The sequence below is a fragment of the Marmota marmota genome, unplaced genomic scaffold (genome assembly GCF_001458135.2).
Source record: "Marmota marmota marmota unplaced genomic scaffold, marMar, whole genome shotgun sequence".
Lineage (NCBI taxonomy): Eukaryota > Metazoa > Chordata > Mammalia > Rodentia > Sciuridae > Marmota > Marmota marmota.
The window spans coordinates 17,671,618-17,690,150 of NW_026000196.1; the positions used below are offsets into that span (position 1 = coordinate 17,671,618).

The 18,533-nt window shown below is 35.8% G+C and overlaps 1 protein-coding gene across 3 annotated transcripts in view; it reads left to right on the forward strand.

Annotated features, from left to right (window-relative positions):
* The first annotated feature begins 2 nt into the window (after positions 1 to 2).
* The window catches only part of Asb7 (ankyrin repeat and SOCS box containing 7), a 39,618-nt gene continuing 21,087 nt past the window's right edge, over positions 3 to 18,533 (forward strand). Inside the window, exons 1-5 of one of the 3 annotated variants that reach the window (XM_048790364.1) lie at positions 7 to 458; positions 644 to 745; positions 6,826 to 6,946; positions 9,249 to 9,509; positions 10,620 to 10,725. In XM_048790364.1, the coding sequence (XP_048646321.1) occupies positions 10,695 to 10,725 (31 nt within the window). In that variant the 5' untranslated portion in view covers positions 7 to 458; positions 644 to 745; positions 6,826 to 6,946; positions 9,249 to 9,509; positions 10,620 to 10,694. Of the gene's footprint in view, positions 459 to 643; positions 746 to 6,825; positions 6,947 to 9,248; positions 9,510 to 10,619; positions 10,726 to 18,533 lie in introns of all 3 variants that reach the window. The other 2 variants (XM_015493129.2, XM_048790363.1) reach the window with 2 other exon arrangements.

An 18,533-nucleotide genomic window follows, 5' to 3' on the forward strand; every position in this document is an offset into this window, starting at 1 on the left:
CCAGTGACCCCAAAGTGCTGGAGGGAGGGGGCGGGGGTGGCCCAGTGCAAAGTGCATCCCGAAAGCCCCCTGTCCGGAGACCCGGCTGCTGGCACTTCGGACTCTGTACGACCTAGGACCTCGCTGTCCCTAGACCTCCTGAGTCCCTCCGTAGCTGGAAGCCTCTGGCCCGGAGCGCGACAGCCCCCCTGCTCCGAGCCCCTGGACCGGGGCTGTCCCCCCCAATCCCCGAACCGGGACTTCCTCCCTGCACCCCTGTCCCGAAGCTGCCCGGAGGCCAGGACAGCCACCCCTACCCTACTCGGCTATCTGGATGCTCTCCGGGCCAGGGCCGTGAGGCACCCAGGAGAATCGGGAACACCCGTGTCCGGCCCTGCCTGGGGTGTTTCTTCAATGGAGAAGTTGGTGAGTGTGGAGGAGGCTGAAAGAAGGAAGAGAAGCAGCAGCTGAGGAAACAGGTAAAGTCAGTTACCTCCTCCGAAGGGAAGGGGGCTACCTAGAGGTCTGGGAAGAAGGAAAAATCACTGTTTCTGCCTGCCTGCCCTTTGCCACTTTCTAGCTTTTTCTTTTGCTCCCTCTTTCTTAGAACCCTCTTCTCTTCGCCCCTGGGGCACTGCATCACTCACTGGTTTCCGTTTTCCAGGTGTGAACTGACCCCGGAGGACACTCAAGAGCAGGAAGGAGGTCTGTCCACTCTCTAGAGAAGCAGCAGGCAGAGTACCTCTGACCAGCATCTTCCATAAAGGTAATGAGCCAGACCTCCCCTCCCCCATTGTTTATTCCTGGCCCCTACCTCATTAGGCAGTGCATTATTTTTAGGCGGTTGCTTGGGGATGCATCCTTTCCTAGACCCCAGTTTCCTAGCAAAAACAAAAACACTGCAAGGCCTGATCCTTAACATTTTAATAACTTCTCTACTCTAGAAACGTATTTTCCTTTTCCTCTCCGTTCAGTGAGTTTCCATGTTTTGCATTATCTTTTGATACACTGTGCCATTTGCTCTGAGGCTTTGAGACCTTTTTGTAGCTCTCCCACCTTCCTTACTCTCATAGGAATTCTTCAATTTCATGTTAATTGCTTGTTAATTCTGAAGACTCTGCTTTTTAATTAAACCACAATTTACTTACCCCCACCCCCTTTGCTACTTCTGTCACCTTTTCTGTACCTCTGTCAGAAAATCTTTTCATTACCTCACCTGAAAGTCTGGTAGGGGAGGGTAAACTATTGGCTTGAAATTTGTTAAGTTTCAAAAATACTCTGATTTTTTTTTCAATAGTAAAAAGTGGATATATTTACTTTTAAAGTGTGAATAGAATGAAAACAGTATTAGCTCCTGAAGCATTTACATGTGATTAACTCTAGGTTTTCCCACATTTGTGTATGACAAATATGGATAGACACCAAAATTTTTACAAAGAGATATTTGTTACATCACAGATGTTTTAGACAAACAAAAATTTACACAATGTTTTGTTAACAAACATTTTACAGTCAGGAATACAAAAATAAAGGATATTTTGATGTGTTTAGATATCTGGGGCTTAATTTTGGCCCTCTTCATAAATCAGTTTTCTCATTTCAAAACCCTTACAGAGAATTTGCTAGATCAAAATTTAAGCATCTAATTCATGTAGTCACATTTCTGCTGCCTATTTTGATGCTGCCTCTGAAAATGCATTAAAGGTAAGTTTAGGACATGAATATAATTCCTAAAGAGAGCATATGAGCACAGAAATTATATAAAGGCTAATTCAGAAATCAGCCAAGTGAATGACTTTTCTAGCATCTGCTAGCAAGGGTATAAAGTGACTTGTTAACCTCAGGTTTTTTTTTTTTTTTTTTTAATATTTCAGATTGTGTAAGGATTTTTGGGGTGAAAAAGCACTTAAAATAATAGATGATTTTTTTTTACTTTGTTCCACTGGAATTTCTGCTTTCCATATGATTCAACTCATTCTCCAGATATAACTAAAGATACTTTTAAGGAATTTGGATATTCTTGAAATCTGGAACTGGATGTCAAGAGTATTTTCTGAATACAATTAGAAATAGCATGTACCAGTGACTGTTCTATGGTGAAAGTTTAGGTAGACCTTTATATATGTATGTAGGAATCAAGGCTAATTGATCATTTCACTAAAAGCTAGGCATAAAGCTATAAAGTTAAATGCTGCTTTTTATTATTTAAATATGGAAGGAACCGGAGATACCTAATGATTACTTTAGAATCTAAAAAAAAAAAAAAAAAAGCTAAATATTTGAGATATGATTTAAAGATTCATATGAAGTATATATTTTCTATTTAACCCTTCTTGGTGAAATATTTTTTCTGCTTTGGATTTAATCCTAGTGAGTTTTCATTTCTGAGGGCTTTCTCCATTACCTGAGATGGTAAGAGAGGGGAAGTCTGTAACCTGTCAAAAACTTATGAAAAGAGGGCATTGCTTTCCCCATGTTTCCCACCAGTTCATTCTATTGCTGAAATAATATCATGGATCTGCTCAGCTTTTAATCATTTTTCTAAGATTAGAGAATATGATTAGCATGATGGAGAGTATTTGATCTAGGTTATGCCAGATATTTAATTTGGGTATTTATTAGCAACATGGCCACTTAGGTCATTTATATTTTTTTTCAGTCTGGCTGCCAACTTTATGTTCATTCCCTTTGCCAGACACATCATTTTGAAAACAAACTCATCTGATTTATTTGGTCACCAAATAATACATTTATAATCACATAGAAGAGAATAATTGATTTTAATTGAAGCTATTCAGTGATGCCTCTTGAAAATACTATGGATTATACATTGACAATTATTTATTTTGTTCATATTTAACTTTGGTGACTTAGAGGCATATGCTACTTCTAAATCCTAAAGTCAGTTAAATTTTATGACTACTATTTGACTTTCAGCTTCTCATTTCATTCTCAAGTGAAAGCAGTCCACAGTATAACACTTGTCTCCTTTCTTGAAGACTTTCTAGGCACTGACATGTGAGGCTGCAAAGATTGTATTGGCATACATGGGTTAATAGAATAAGGTAGCATCATTTTTAATACTTGTGATTTAAGCTTTGAGTTGAGTTGGATAAGTGAACTTTAAAATTCCTTTATTGCCTCATCTGCACTACGTGAAAAGTATTGGGTTTTCTGCTGAAACTTAAGTGAATCATAGATACATTGCACATGATGATAAATCCCTGTGTTATTCACAGGCCCAGTAATTTGGAGGAACTATGAACACCCTTATATTTGTTTAGGAACACAAACACAGTGCTATGTTGAGTGATTTTAAAATAATACCTCCACTTTTTGTGGGGTTCCAGGCTCTTAATCACTAAGTAGAGCTCATTAACATGCATTTCAGCTAGGTTGTATACTTTGATTGGGCCTTGGAGTGTTTCTGCCTCCATCTTTCCTCTTAGGTCTTATGAGCCACTGGTAGAATATTTTTCCCCCTTAGACCCAAAATCCTTGAAGTTGTTGATTTTATTTCCTTATAGCGTCTGTCTTTGCTTACTCTGCAAGGAAATGCTTATTTCTTTTTTTGAGTAGCAAGCTGTTAGCTTGTTTCTAGTTTGTGTGAAATCATGAAGACAGTTCTAATTTGTATCACTTAATCAAAAAATGTGTGAACTTTTAGTGAAAATAATATGCAAAAAGCCACTGAGGTCTAGTCATTTATACCAAAGGAAATTAGAGAAATATGGTCAAACTTTATGAAGATTTTATAATTTTGTAGAGGTTTTTTAAAATATGTTTAGTTTTTTGGGTATTTTATATTTCACTATCATATCACATATTTTCTTTTAAATATGTGAAGCAAGAAGTTTTGGTTTTACTAAATAAAATTCACTTGACATCTATATGGAAATTAACCAGTAATTTATCTTAATTTCTGAACTTGTAATTTCTAATATGATTAAACAGTATAAAACCTTGGGAACCCAAGTTTGTTTTCTTTTGACCCCATGTGGAGAGGAAAAGATGAGTTAGCAAAATTTAAACACAGTGTTAACTTTGAACAATAAGACTGCATATAAAAGTGATACATATTATGGAAATGGTTCACTTTGGTACATACTTCTACAGTATTCAGCATTTGTATACTTTTTGCTTTATTCTGACTTAGAATGGAATTTCTAAAGATTGTATCCTTACAGGATCATTAGTTCCTGAGTCCAAGTCATCAAGATAGTCTTATACTGAATTATGTTATTTTAAAAATTGTCTCTTTTGCCATATTCCTTTTTTTGATAGGTGACTTCCCTGAGCGTTCAGATTTTTAAACAGGTACTCCTTGAGGGGAAATAGGCTCTTCTCCATTCTCACCTTTGGATTTCCTTGATGGTTTGTAATAGGCATTTTTACCAGTGAATACAGTATTCACTTTTAAGTTCTTTGGTCTTTTTTTATTCTTTATTTATATATACATGAGTAGCCATACCCTATTAGGTGCAGCTCTCATCAAATAACACCAAGAGAAAATTGTCTGATGCTTTGGACTATTGGGATTTTTGGTAATAAATTAATGCCCTCCATAATTTAAAATGGTGCAACTGACAGGGATCATGTGTACATAGTTGTATGTGTTTTTCCGTATAAAGAGTGATGTACCAGATATATGTAAGGAGTGCTTTTTTGATTTAAATCTAAACTTATAGTGCTTTGTTTTATCAGAAAAGAGAAAAACAATCCTAAAATTTCTAGGATTAAAAAAAATCATTTTAAGTATGCAGAACTCTCTATTAAAATACTCTCTAGAGCTGATATCTATGGCCAATGCCTAACACCATGCTGGCCATCTCAGGCATTCAGCAGACATTCATTTGTTTGATTGAAGTAACTTATATGAAATTATCACAAGTTACTAATGTTCATACATCTTTTTTTATGGGGAGAAATAATTTAGTCACTTCATATTTTAATATCCAGTCTTTTCTGATATTATAAATAAATAGTATTTCATATTTTCCTCAACCTCTCAGCTGTCATGGCCTCCTCCCCATCATGTCTACCCACCTCCATGGTAGTAGTGATGGCTATTTAGAAGCCAGTAAAAACCACAAGGATTCTTATGGGCTTGAAGCCATGTTGGATCTTTTCTACTTTTGGGAGCAGGGGCTGCTAGGACACACTTAGAAATAAGGTGTCCAATGATATTCATTTCTGACATGTAAATGTCATTAATGTGGAAAACGATCACAGGTCATATGTGGAAATGTGTGAGGCACATCATTGGAAATAATTGATTTGCATTTTTAAAATAGACTTTATTTTAGCATAACTTAGAAAAATTACAAAGATAGTACAATGTTCCCCATATATTCTGTAGCCAATTTCTGCTGTTGATACCTATGTTAATATATATTTATTACCTTCTCAAGTGGGTACTAGTCCACATGTTATTTGGAACTCTGAACAGGAATTGTATTTCTCTTTATTTGTCCAGTTATTTATTTCAATATGTACTCACTGGGATTTATTTTATATTTTGGGTTATAATTCAGTACTATTGAAGTATTTCCTTGCTCCAGTTGTTTCATCTTTGGCCATTGAAAGCTCTTTCATTTGGTTCCTTTGTTCTCTCAACTTAGTCCATTGGTGAGTTTTTTCATCAAGCACATTCATTTTAGTACTACAAGATGCTCCAGGCTCATCTTGTATATTTCCTACCCTAGCTTTAGACTTAGTCATTTCTATAAGGATTGTTCCACATTATTTACACTTTGCCTTGTGTAAAGGTGCTCTCATCATGTCTACTTCATTTATTTAGAAACAATAAGATAGAATATTAGATTTTATTTCCCAGTGAAAGCTAGCAGTCTTTGCCCTCCTTGGAAAAGTTTGACAAGAAAGAATCAGGTATGAAAAGAGCAAAATGCAGGAGTGGTCTATCTAATTTGGATTGGTGAAAATTCTAGCATGCAGCCAGCAGTACCTACAACTTCTACTTTTTCCCTACAGCTTGTCAGGTTGCCAGGTAGCCTGGCCTTTCCCTCATCTGAAGGTTTAAGTGATAGAGAGTGTGGTACCTCTATCCTGTCGTCATGGAAAGGGGTGCTGGTTCTTCCAATACAAAATTCCTCAAGTGATTCTCCTGTTGTTTGTGTAAGTCACTTTGCATGTGTCTTTAACCTGAATGGAATTTACAGACCTAGTATTCACTTGACATGGAGAAAGATCCCTTTTCTTTTAGTTGTAGTGAGAGGTTTTGTTTGTTTGTTTGTTTTAGAATTCATGTGGGGAAGCTGGCAAAAGTATTGTTACTGTTTTACCTAGTTTGATGTATGCATAAAGAAATAATATCTTTAACATTATTGAGTTGATACCTCTTGAGCATATGAGGAACCAGCATTTATCCTCACCTTTTAGTTGTCATAGATTCCATTTTGACCCTGGCCATCTTCGATATTCAGTGCACACATTTCTCCTTTTAGTCCTGTTTAGAAAGCACAGCAGGTAACTCATTGTGTCAGTTAAAATAATTCAAATGAAATGTCTGAAGATACATTCTCAGTAGAGGAAAAAGAAGAATCTGTGCTTGCATCCAGAATCCAAATATATGATTTCTCTACTCTTTTTCAAAAAAAAATACATGGGGGTTGTGGGCGTCTGGAAGTAAATCACGTTTGATACTACCTTCAGGAATATTGTAAGTGACAAGATCATTTTTTCTAAGAGTTTTTCTGAGTTCTTTCTCTCTCTATAGATTTATGGTAAAGTACGGATATTTAAGCTCACCAAAAAGTAGTCTGTGCAAGTAGCTATGATTTCTTTATTATTTTAAGGAATTTCCCTGTGATTGTTATTTATTTTTAGGTTAAGAAGGCTCTTTTGCTCTGCAACCTGGACACCCTCTGAACCCCTCCCCACAATGCTGTATGTGCACAATGGTTATTAGGCAATCCATACACCAGGAGAAGGGACACTCTTCTGTAAGGTAAGGTACATCAGGATTATCAGTCAGCTATACTACATCAGGAGATACCCATTTAGCTTTTACTTTTCTTGAAATCAGCTAACATATGGGGGCTGGGAGTTTAACTCAATGGTAGAGCACATCCTGGGTTCAATTCCAAACACCAAAAACAAATAAATTAATTAAATAAAGAAATGTACGAATTATGAATTAAAAAAATAAATCAGCCAGGCATGGTGGCACATGCCTGTAATCCCAGCAGCTCAGGAGATTGAGGCAAGAGGATCGCAGTTCAAAGCCAGCCTCAGCATCAGTGAGGCGCTAAGCAACTCAGTGAGATCCTGTCTCTAAAATATAAATTAGGGCTGGGGTGTGGCTCAGTGGTTGAGTGCCCCTGAGTTCAATCCTCATTACCACCCCTCACAATAAACAAACAAAAAACCAAATAAATAAATCAGTTAATGTTTACTACATATACCACTTGTTGAAAGAAAATGCCAGTTTATTTTTGATATTGTTTCAACTTTTTTTTTTTTTAATTTGGCATAATAGTAGTGTACTACATACAACACTTGCTAAAAGGAAATCCAGGTTTGTTTTGATACTGTTTCAGACTTTTTCTTGTACAGCAGACCTTCTTTAAGTTCCAAGAAAATCATCCCATTTAAAACATTCTGTTAAAGATGATTGCTTTGAGCATATAGTTACAGTTTCTATTAATTCTTTCTGATGATCTTCCACATTTTCTCTTATAACACTGAGAATTAGCAAAAATTCTAATTCCTTAAGGTTTCTAAGATCAGATTTAATATCAATGAAGTAACTAAGTGAAGACAGAGGGGAAAATTTTGTTTTTTAAGATAACAAATTGTTAAGAACTCTCTATTGTCTCTGAGAAAATAGCTATTTGTAGCAGTAGCTTGATATTTTTAAATTACATCACAGTAGTACTTATGAATATGTAATAACATAATGTTCCATGTATAAAATCACATCAGGTATTTGTACTCTTAAGCTATGATGGTTTGACCTAACGTAGGCTTAGTTTAAACTATATAATCTATAAGGAGAAATTTTGCAAGTTAAATTATTATTGGTCACAAGATTATCTCAAAATGTCTAACCTACATATGAGAACAAAATGTCTTTAAATGGCCTTATCACATAATTTTTAATTTTTATTGTTAGAAATGGAAATTACTACTTAAGAGATGAGGGTGATCTATTCTTTCAAATGAGCTCAATTGGAATATCTTCCTAGAAGCTTATTAGAGTTTAGGTTTCTACGCATACCTAAAATCTTAAAAACTTTTTTGTACTCACACATATGAGATGTGACCTTTCATCATTTCAATTTGGATTGTTCCTGTTTGTATGAAGATCTCATTTTATATTTGGTTTGAGTACATCTCTCTTTTGCGACCTACTAGAGCTTATGGAAATTCTAGGTATTACTTTTCCTTTAAAATAATTTTATTTTAACAGGTGCTTAACAGGTTTTTCAGATTCTTAGAGTTTAAAAACATATCATAATTTTTCTGCTTTGAATATTTATAAAGTTAAACTTCTGAAAAACAAATTAGAAAAGTGCCAAAAAGGATGTGGCAGAAAAGGAAAGGAGTAGATCGTACATCAAATACCATAAACTGGGAAACACTGATAGAAAGAAATTGAAATAGACAAAAGGAAGGTAAATATAATAAAAATATTTTACTCTAATTTACTTAATCCAGTCTACCTTTCCTTCCCCCAACCTTTCACCATATGCTAAAAATAAGATATTGATTTACTTTAAAGAACCAGCCTAAAGATTTTTCTTTTTTTTTGACTTCTCAAAATTGTCTTTAGTCTTTAAAGAAAATGGATTGTCCATTTGATACTCCATATTTACTAACTCTGATCTAAGATAGAATCCTTAAATGTTTGCAACTTAAATCTCTTCCGTGGTGCGCCACATAAATCAGAACTCCTAAAACAGGTACTAATTTAACACCTTTGGTGGTTCCCACTTTTTTTTAGCTGCCTGGTGTCACCTCCCATTTTATCTGTAATAAAGCTCTTGTGCCCATATGTTGCTTGTTTTGAATTTTCAAAAGGCTAAAGAAGAAATGTTTTGTTCCAGGAGTTCAATACCTGGCAAAATCATTTGTAATCTTAGTGAAATTCCTGAAACTTTTTGTCTTAATGTTAACTAGGAATATGAACTGTTGTTACTTAGGTTTACTGATTTAGCAAATGGAGATAATTCTGTGATATTTTGTGGATGCAGTATTAGGAGCCACATATTCTATTCTAAATTTCATAAATTCTACCTTCCTGAAAGGCTGATCCCTGTGACCTAATGAATCCTTTGTAAAAAGTGGACTCGCTAGGATGTTACACCACCATTGTCGAAGGAACCCTGAACTCCAGGAAGAATTGCAGATTCAGGCTGCAGTGGCCGCTGGGGATGTTCACACAGTGCGGAAGATGTTAGAACAAGGCTATTCTCCAAATGGCCGAGATGCTAATGGCTGGACCCTGCTTCATTTCTCTGCAGCAAGAGGAAAGGAAAGATGTGTTCGAGTATTTCTAGAACACGGAGGTGAGTTTATCACAAGCAAACCTTTTTCCCCATGGAGAAACTTGAAATCAAGTTAAAAGTGCATGTGTGCCGGCACACACACGTGTGTGTAATTTTTAATGCTTCTCTTTCATTAATACTCAACATCTCGTTCCCTATTCTTTGTGAAAAATTTGTGAACAAAATACTGAGTTTTGTTTAAAACCAGATTGTTTAAAAGATGAGTTTGACTTCCCCTCCTTGCATGTATAATTTCCATGTACAACCAACCAAGTTTTCTCAAGGTATTTCAACTAAGCTGTACTTCTTGAGCTGTGTAGTTAACTTTTGTTTCCAGAAGCAGAAGTGGTTGAGGTACTGAGAATTGCACAAGTTTTCCCTGTTGATAATTGCTTAAGCAGAGAGACCTTAGTTCAGACTTCTTTTAAACATCTTGGCTCTAATGGTCTTAGAATTTGCCTTTCTTTTTATTTTGAATGCTTACTTTTATTATTATTGCTGTGGAGCACTTGCCTTTTCCAGAATCATACATAGTTTCTAGGTATCCTACAAGAAGACTGGTTTTTCTGAGGTCTAATTCTGTATAAATATATGTAGTTGGAAACTACATTTGTCATTTGATGTTTTTGCTTCAAAAAACTGTGCATCTCCATAGGATTTTTAAACTAAAAACTGTCCCAAATCAATTTACTTTTTCTTCCAGTTGAACTTAAACTGCTTGATTTTCCTAGAAATGGATTTTTTTTTATTATTTATACCTTCATTAACTCTATAAATTATGGTATAAAACAGCTTGGTCGGAACTCAGGTTATACTTGTGCCATTCTATGGCCTGGATTGTTCATTAACAACATAGTTTCATTCTTAGTTTGCACTTTGTTACAAGGCTAGCCAAACTTCCTTGCATTCTGAAGTGCATAAAAATGTCAGAAGTCCCATAGCTCTCATGAGGATTATGTGAAGAACATGAATATATGAATACAAAGGCTATGAGCATGGAGTAAGATAAAGCTAAACCTGAGATTGGGAGTAGTCATACATCCCAGGGGCCCTAAAATGGGAATTATATGCCTGAAATAAGTCTATTGTCTACAAGACCCAGAAATTCATTGGCCTGTGCCTGCTTTCTAGTTGTCTTCCACGTCATTTCACCATACAACTTGAAAACCTCAGTTCTGAAGTTAATGAAGGTGAAACATAAGCGGAATGCCAGGAAAAAGATTGAAAAAACAAAAAGGTGGGTGTAGGATCAAGAACACTTAAAATTCTGGCAGTAGATAGTAAAATTAAGATGAAGATCAGAGCTCACATTCTTTATTCTTCCTAGTCTTGTTACTTTCTGCTTTCATCAGCCTCGCTAAAAAAATAAAATTAAGAAGAAAAAGTCCAAATATTCAGGTAATACATGGATACTGTCTCCTTAGCACAAATAAAACACATTTTCAAATAAATTACAAATAAAGCCCAAGTCCCCTTTGGCCAGCCCCTATCCTTGTCTGCCTTCCACTGCCTGTAAGTAACTGTAGGCATAAGTTTCGTTTTGTGTTTATCCTTCCAGATCATGTCCTAATGCCATTGCATGTACGCATAAAAATTATACTGTGTTGTATTGTGTGTGGGTTTTGATCATAAGCAATATGCTTACTTACTGTTGTACAGCAGTTGCTTTATACTCAATTGTATGACTTAAAGATATTTCTGATATCAGAGGTTTGTTTTGTAATGAGAAAACAGCTATATATCATATATAATAGGTGTGACTTTTCCGTTAAATCCTTATTTATAAAAATCAGTGGTAGGGGGACTAGGGTTGTAGCTCAGTGTAGCGAGCTTGCCTAGCACTTGTGAGGCACTGGGTTCCATCCTCAACACCACATATAAATAAATAGAATAAAGGTATTATGTCCATGTACCATGTAAAAAATATTAAAAAAAAAAAAAAATCAGGGCTATGTTGGTAGCTCAGTTGGTAGAGTGCTTGCTTTGCGTGCACAAAGCCCTGGGTTCAATCCCCAGCACCACCCACACAAAAACAATGACAAAAAAAAAACACGTTTTGCTGGCATGGTGGGGCACGCCTGTAATCCCAGTGGCTCAAGGGGCTGAGAAAGGAGGATCACAAGTTAAAAGCCAGCAACTGCAAGGCCCTAAGCAACTCAATGAGACCCTGTCTCTAAATAAAATACAAAAAGGGCTGGGGATATGGCTCAGTGGTGGAGTGCCCCTGAGCTCAATACCTGGTACCAAAAAAAAAAAAAAAAAAAAGAATCAATGGTGGGCCGGCTGCAGAGGCACTTTCCTGTAATCTCAGCTACTGAGGAGACTGGTGCATGAGGATTGCAAGTTCAAGGCCAGCTTGGGCTATATAATGAGACCTTGTCTCAGAACAAAACAAAACCAGTTGGGGGAGAAGAAGAAAACCAGTGATGGGCCACATTTTATTTGTAGGCCACAGTTTCTAATCCCTATTTTCTCTATAAACTGTGTGTGTGTGTGTGTGTGTGTGTGTGTGTGTTTACAGCTTTATTTACATGAGTCAAAGGAATTGGTGTATGCCTAGCATATGTGATCCCCTGGGTTTGATCCCTTAGTACCACAAATAATAAGTAGATACAATTCACATACTATACAGTTCACTCATGTAAAAGTGTACGATTCAGTGACTTGAGCATCCAATACCACATTTAATTTGTCATTATTCCAAAGAGAAACCTCATATGAGTTCTATAGTAATGCATAATGTGAAAGCAGCCATAGATGATATGTTATGAATATAACTGGACTGCTGTACCAGATCTAGAAACCATCATGGACACCTTTTTATTAAGTCTTGTTGATTCTGCCTCATAAATAGCTGTCAATAAATACATGTTGATGTTTCAGTATGGTTTTATTATCATTTATTCAGTTTTTTATTTTTGAGAAAGGATGAAATTTTCTTAGGAGATGTTGTCTTTTGAGAAGGTAATATGTACATACCTCGTTAAAAACAAAATTTAAGGCATTGCAGACTGGTCAGAGAGGAGGAAGTGGATACTCACTAGTCCCAGTCCCAGTCCCAGTCTCAGTCTTTCCCCCAGAGACCATAACTTTCATCATTTTTTTAAAAAAACCTGCATATATAGTCTGTGCATATAGGCATGATTATTTTTCCATCCTCTACCTTCTAGCCTGCTGCCCTTTCTTTATATTCTGTTCTGTATCTTGATTTTTGTCACCTAACAGCTTAGTGATAGTTATTTGTCAGAATATCATTCTATCTCTAATTTATTTATGTAATTTATTTCCACTTAACTCCTGTTGTTGGATACTTTAAATTGTTTTCATTTTCCTGATAGAAGTAGTATTACAGAGAATGTCCTGGACTGATCTTTCTACATATGTAAGCTTCTCTCTTCAATAATTCCTAGAAGTGCACTTCCCAAGTCAAATTTTTTAATGGATATTGACAAGTTGTCCTCCGAAGAGGTTGTAATTGCTTACGTCCTTCCCGACCTGTGGGAAAGTGCCCATTCTTCTGCCTCTGCCATTAGCATATCAGCAGATGGTTTGCTCTTCCCCTGTGCGACATGCTTGCCTCTTTTTTTTTTTCTTTTTTTGCGAAATCAACTATGACTAATGAAAAATTATAAGACATAGGCTGTTTTTTTTCTTATTGACTTCTAGGAATTGCTTATATATTCCCCTTTGTTAGTTATATATCGCAACAATCTTCTCTGAATTTGTAGTATTTCTTTCACATTCATTTTGATTTTTACTAATCATTTGTTTTGTGGTATTGGGGATTAAACACAGGTTCTTGTGCATGGTAGGCAAGTGCTGTGCCACTGACATCACCAGCCCAGTTTTTCCACATTTTTGATGTTTTTGTTGTTGGGCAGAAGTCTACATTTTAATGTACGTGAGTTTAGTTTTTCTTTTGTCTTATGGTTTGTGCCTTTTATGTCTTGTTTAGGAAATACATCATATCATGGGATCATTATTTACCCGTATTTTCTTCTAAAAAGGTTTGTGGCATTTAGGTTGGTCCAGAATTGGTTTTTGTGCATGTACAATTTTCACCTCTTTCCCCCAAAGATAAGCCTCAATTTTTCCCTCTTTCCTCATGATGATGCACTGTTGGATCAGATAAAGTTTTCTAACCGGGATTTGAAAGAACGTTACATGTCATTCCATTTATTCTGTTATGTGCTCTATAACACATTTTAATAAAAAACAAGCAACAAAATATTTCGGAGAAGCCCTTCATTTGTTATATAGCATCTCTTACCAGCTCCTTTTATCCTAATAAGATCTTCAGAGAACATTTTTCCTACCACATTATGAACCAGTCCAGACAAATCCATTTTGGGGAGAGGAAACTCCTCTTATCTGCTCCCTGTGACCACATATAATGCTTAAGTGTGTTCTGTACTTACTAGCATAGTCCTAGTTATCCCCTTTCATGACCTGTCAATATCACAGCACAACACAACCCACTGTCCTCACTGTGTTCTTTCCCAGTTTATGGCACCACTATGCCAGAAATCTAGAAACCATTATGAACACCTTTTTCCTCACTTCTAATGTGATCGGTTATTAAATCTTAATTGATTCTGCCTTATAAATATCTGTCAACGATTTCACCTCTTTTCACAGGAGACACAGCCCTACTCTTAGGCAGGGAAGCCTCTTTCCTCACCAGTACTATTGGATTGGTCTCCTTCATACCCACATCATCTTGCCCTTCCCTTAACTCAGCTTAACTCCAAATAATGTTATCTGTCAGAAGTGGAAATTAAAATATTTCCTTTTCAAAATCCATCAGTGGTTTCCCAATTCCTTGCAGTTGCTGTTCTAAGTCCTACCTGTGATCTGCTTACAGTATCTGACTCCACTTACTTTTCCTGCTGTAGCTTTGTGCCTTTGCTGAGCTTGGGCTTTTTCCTGGATAGGTCATTCTTGTGCTTACCTCACCCTGGCCCCCTTTCCCTTGCTTGTGCTTACTTCTCCCTCAAATCTCAGCTGCCACTCTCTTAGGTCAGCTGAGATCATTATTTATGTCCTAGTTGTATGATAAAATGCTGTTCCAGTATGATATTATTCCTTTAGTGCATGATATTTTCCTCTACACCTTCTTATTAAAGCGCCTATCAATAAGCATGATAAATTAGTTTACTATTCAATATCTCTGTTGCCAGTTAGTCTGAAGTTTCATGAGGGTAGAACCTACACCTTTTTTTTTTTTTTTTTTTGCTCTTAAGAGATAAAACTAGCACCAGTTAAGTAACTAACAATAGTTTACTAGTCTGACAGATACGACTGATCTTTTCTCAAAAACTATTGCTTGAAAATGGGCTAGCCTTGTGATGGAAATTAGAACGCTACCTGAATTTATCAGACCACTTTTCAAAATCACCAACAGGGGGAAATAAGTGGAAAAAAATGTATAACAAGAGTTGAACATTTTGCTCCCCTTTTCTTTATTCCCCTTTCTTCTGGTGTGTGTGTGTGTGTGTGTGTGAGAGAGAGAGAGAGAGAGAGAGAACTCATAGATAGATGATTTGGCTATTTGGTCCCCTCTAAACAATTTAGTCATATATTTATTCAGAAAATATTTATTGAGCACTTAATATCTGCCTGGCCCTGTATTAGGCAACAAGACACAGAAATAAACATGGTGCTAGCCTTCTAGCATTTTAACAAGTGGAAAGATTTATAGCCAATATTTACTGAGCATTTAATATATGCCAAAGTCTTCACAACTGTGAAGGTAGTGTTATTGATTTTCACAATGAAAAAGTAGCCACAGAAGAGTAGATAATTTGCCTAAGATCATTCACATCATTAATATTGGATCTGGGAATCAAACCATTTTTCTAACCATGACTACTGCTTGGAAGAAAATGTGGTATTTTCAACAAAGTGAGTTAAGATCCTCTGTCTGCTAGGATTGTGGTTGGGGTGGCAAGGAAGGATTTCTAGAGAAAGCAGAGTTTGAACAAAGATCTTGAAAGGCGTGTCAGACAGGAGTGTGGGTGCTGAAAGAATGGGGTATGGAGTTAATCCAAACACAAGGGACAGTGAGGGAGAAGGTTGAAAAGAGAAGGAACATGTTTGATACTAGGAACTGAAAAAAGTTGATTATTTTTGGAGCATATTCAATAATTTATTCTAGGGACATTCTGGTCTATCAAAATACTTAATGGAGAGGAATGGGAAAGGCAGATTTGTGTTCTAGAAATTCTCTGATTATAGTTTGTAACTGTATTGAAGGGTCCAAGACCTAAGGCCTAAGGAAGTGGGATATGAGGTGGGAGTGAAAGAAATCACAAATGAATGAAGGTTTTTGGTTTGAGACTCTGGAAGAAAGTGTTGCTATTTATTGAAATGTTAAAGATTCGCAAACAAGCAGGAGAAAGTAAGGTAGATGCAATTTAAGAAGCAGGAGATAGATATTTAATATAAGCCACTTGTAAAACTACACATTTTTTTGAAATATATTAAAAGATCAGATTTTACCAATTTTAAGTCTATACACCTACATAGTAAAACCACTCATGAGTGATTGCACAGAGCTAGCAAAGCTCAGAGCTTAGAGGCTTCCCATGCCTGAGAGTTAGTATGAGTGGTAGGACCATCAGAGTAGTCTTGCTGAGGAGCAGCTATATTTCTACTATGGGAGAAATCCAGTTTTGTTTAAAAAAAAAAAAAGGTTTGAGCTAGATAACTAATAATATCAATATTCCAAAAGGGGGAAAATGAGACTCTTTAGTTCATTCTAAACCTGTGTTATCCATTGCAGGGAAACTATTTAAATTTCAGTTAAATAAATTCAGCTCCTTAATCTTATTGGCCATGTTTTTAACTGCTCCATAAGCACAGGTGACTAGGGGCTCCTGTGTTAGCACAAGTAAAAAAAAAAAAAAAACTTTGGCCTGCACAAGTAAGTGGTACTTTATTGCCTTACTTTTAAACATCTTGTTTCAAAATGATAAAAACTAGGGTTTTATAAATTTTCAATACAAATAGAATGCATAAAGTAATACCTCTGTACAGATCGTGGCAGTCTTTCTGTGCTAATGATCTAGTGTCCTATTGGAACTGTAAGAGAAGAGTATATTACAAAGGTAGGAATTATTAAAAATCCATTGTTATTATCTTCAATTTCCAATTTTGAATCTTTCTAAAAATTCTAAGACAGTGTTGAACATTTCAAAAGAGGAAATGAAAAGACCATAACTTAGTGTACTTATTCATCTTTAGATTGAGTGCTTTTGCAAATTGGCCTGGAGGGCATTAGACTAAAACTTTAGAAGTTAAGTGTATAGAGCAAATCCTCAGAGGAACCTGAGAAAAACATCTTAGGTCCCCTCTCAACAAAGTAAGTAAGCCATGCACAGTGGTGCACACCTGAAATCCCAGTAGTTGGGGAGGCTGAGACAGAAGGATCACGAGTTCAAAGTCACCTCAGCAACTTAGCGAGACCCTGTCTCAAAATAGAAAAAAAAAAAAAGAAAAGCTGGGGGAGCTGGGGATGTGGCTCACTGGTAAAGCACCTCTGGGTTTAACCCCTGGTACCAAGTAAAATAAACTAAGTAAAACTCTACTGGTGTGGAATACATGAAAATAAGTGAGATGAGGGAGTAACCAAAGACTTCCACAGAAGGTATAAGAACTTTTTTTAGATTTTCAGAAATGAAACATTTTGCCCAAATGATAATGCCAAAACATGATGGGAAATTGTGAGACGACTTTTGAAAAGCAACTTGATAATATGTTTATAACCTTAAAACTGGTAGATGCTTTTGCCCAATAAATGTACATATGTTCTAATAATTTAAATTCAATTAAATTAATAACTAAATTTTCTTAATTTATCCCAAGTACATAGTCTTAAAAGCAAGAGATATTTTCTCTATAAAAATGCTACCCCTATTACATATAATTTTAAAAACAGAGGCATTCTTAGAGCCCACACACAGGGAAAGGGTTAAGTAATTAGAATGTGATTATGATTGAATATCAATTTTTTTTAAAGTAGGAGGAGAAAAGCTGAAAGTCTGTTATTACATTAAATAGTCATTATTAGGGAATACTGTTTTTTACCTTTGAATAGTTCTATCACAAATAGTATAAATATGCTTTTTGCTCATTTCATTTCTGAAAGAATAATATCGTAAAACAATTTTGTTAAACTATTGGACTTATATGAAAATATAATATGTATGACATTAAGAGCATAGAAAAGAGGAAAGAAAAGGTGAGTATATTAAAGTAGTTTTGATAGACTATTAAAATTAAAGCCCAAGTTAAAATAGGACTAAAATAATGAATACAAAAACAGAAATCAGCATAATTGAAACTGAGCAAATACTAGAGGAAATTGATGGGAACTAAAAAACAAAAATTGGTTCTTTGAAAAGATCAATAAAATTGGTAACTCTTTAGCTAGATCAAAGAAAGCAAGAGAAAAAAACATAACTGATTTCAAGAATGGAGAAAGAGATGTTACTACAGATCCTATAGGTATCAAAAAGGTAAGGAATATGATCAGCATCTTTTTGCCATTTAGAAGAAATGGACAAGTTCTTTGAAGGACCTAAATCGTTAAAACTGACCCAAATAAAAAATAAAATGATTTAAAAGCTGTACGTCAATTTAAGAAATTTAGTTCATAGTTAAAACTTTCTCAAAGAAAACATTAGGCCCATCTACTGTCTCTGTTGTGTTGTTTTACTATTAAAGGAACAAATAATCATATATAGACCTTTTGAGAAAGCAGAAGAGAAAACACTTCCTAACTTCATGTGTAGACTTGCATTGTCAAAGACAATAAAGAAAAGAAAACTATATCCTTAATGAGTACAGATAGAAAAATCCTTGAGCTGGGGATGTAGCTCAGTGGTAGAGCACTTGCCCAGCATTGTAAGGTCCTGGTTTCAAAATTTAAAAAGAGGTGCCATGATTTTTATTGGCCTCTACTTTTTTTTTTTAAAGATTTTCTTTCCTTCCCCTCCCCCTTCCTCCCCCTTCCCCTCTTCCTCCCCCTCCCTCTCCCCCCCT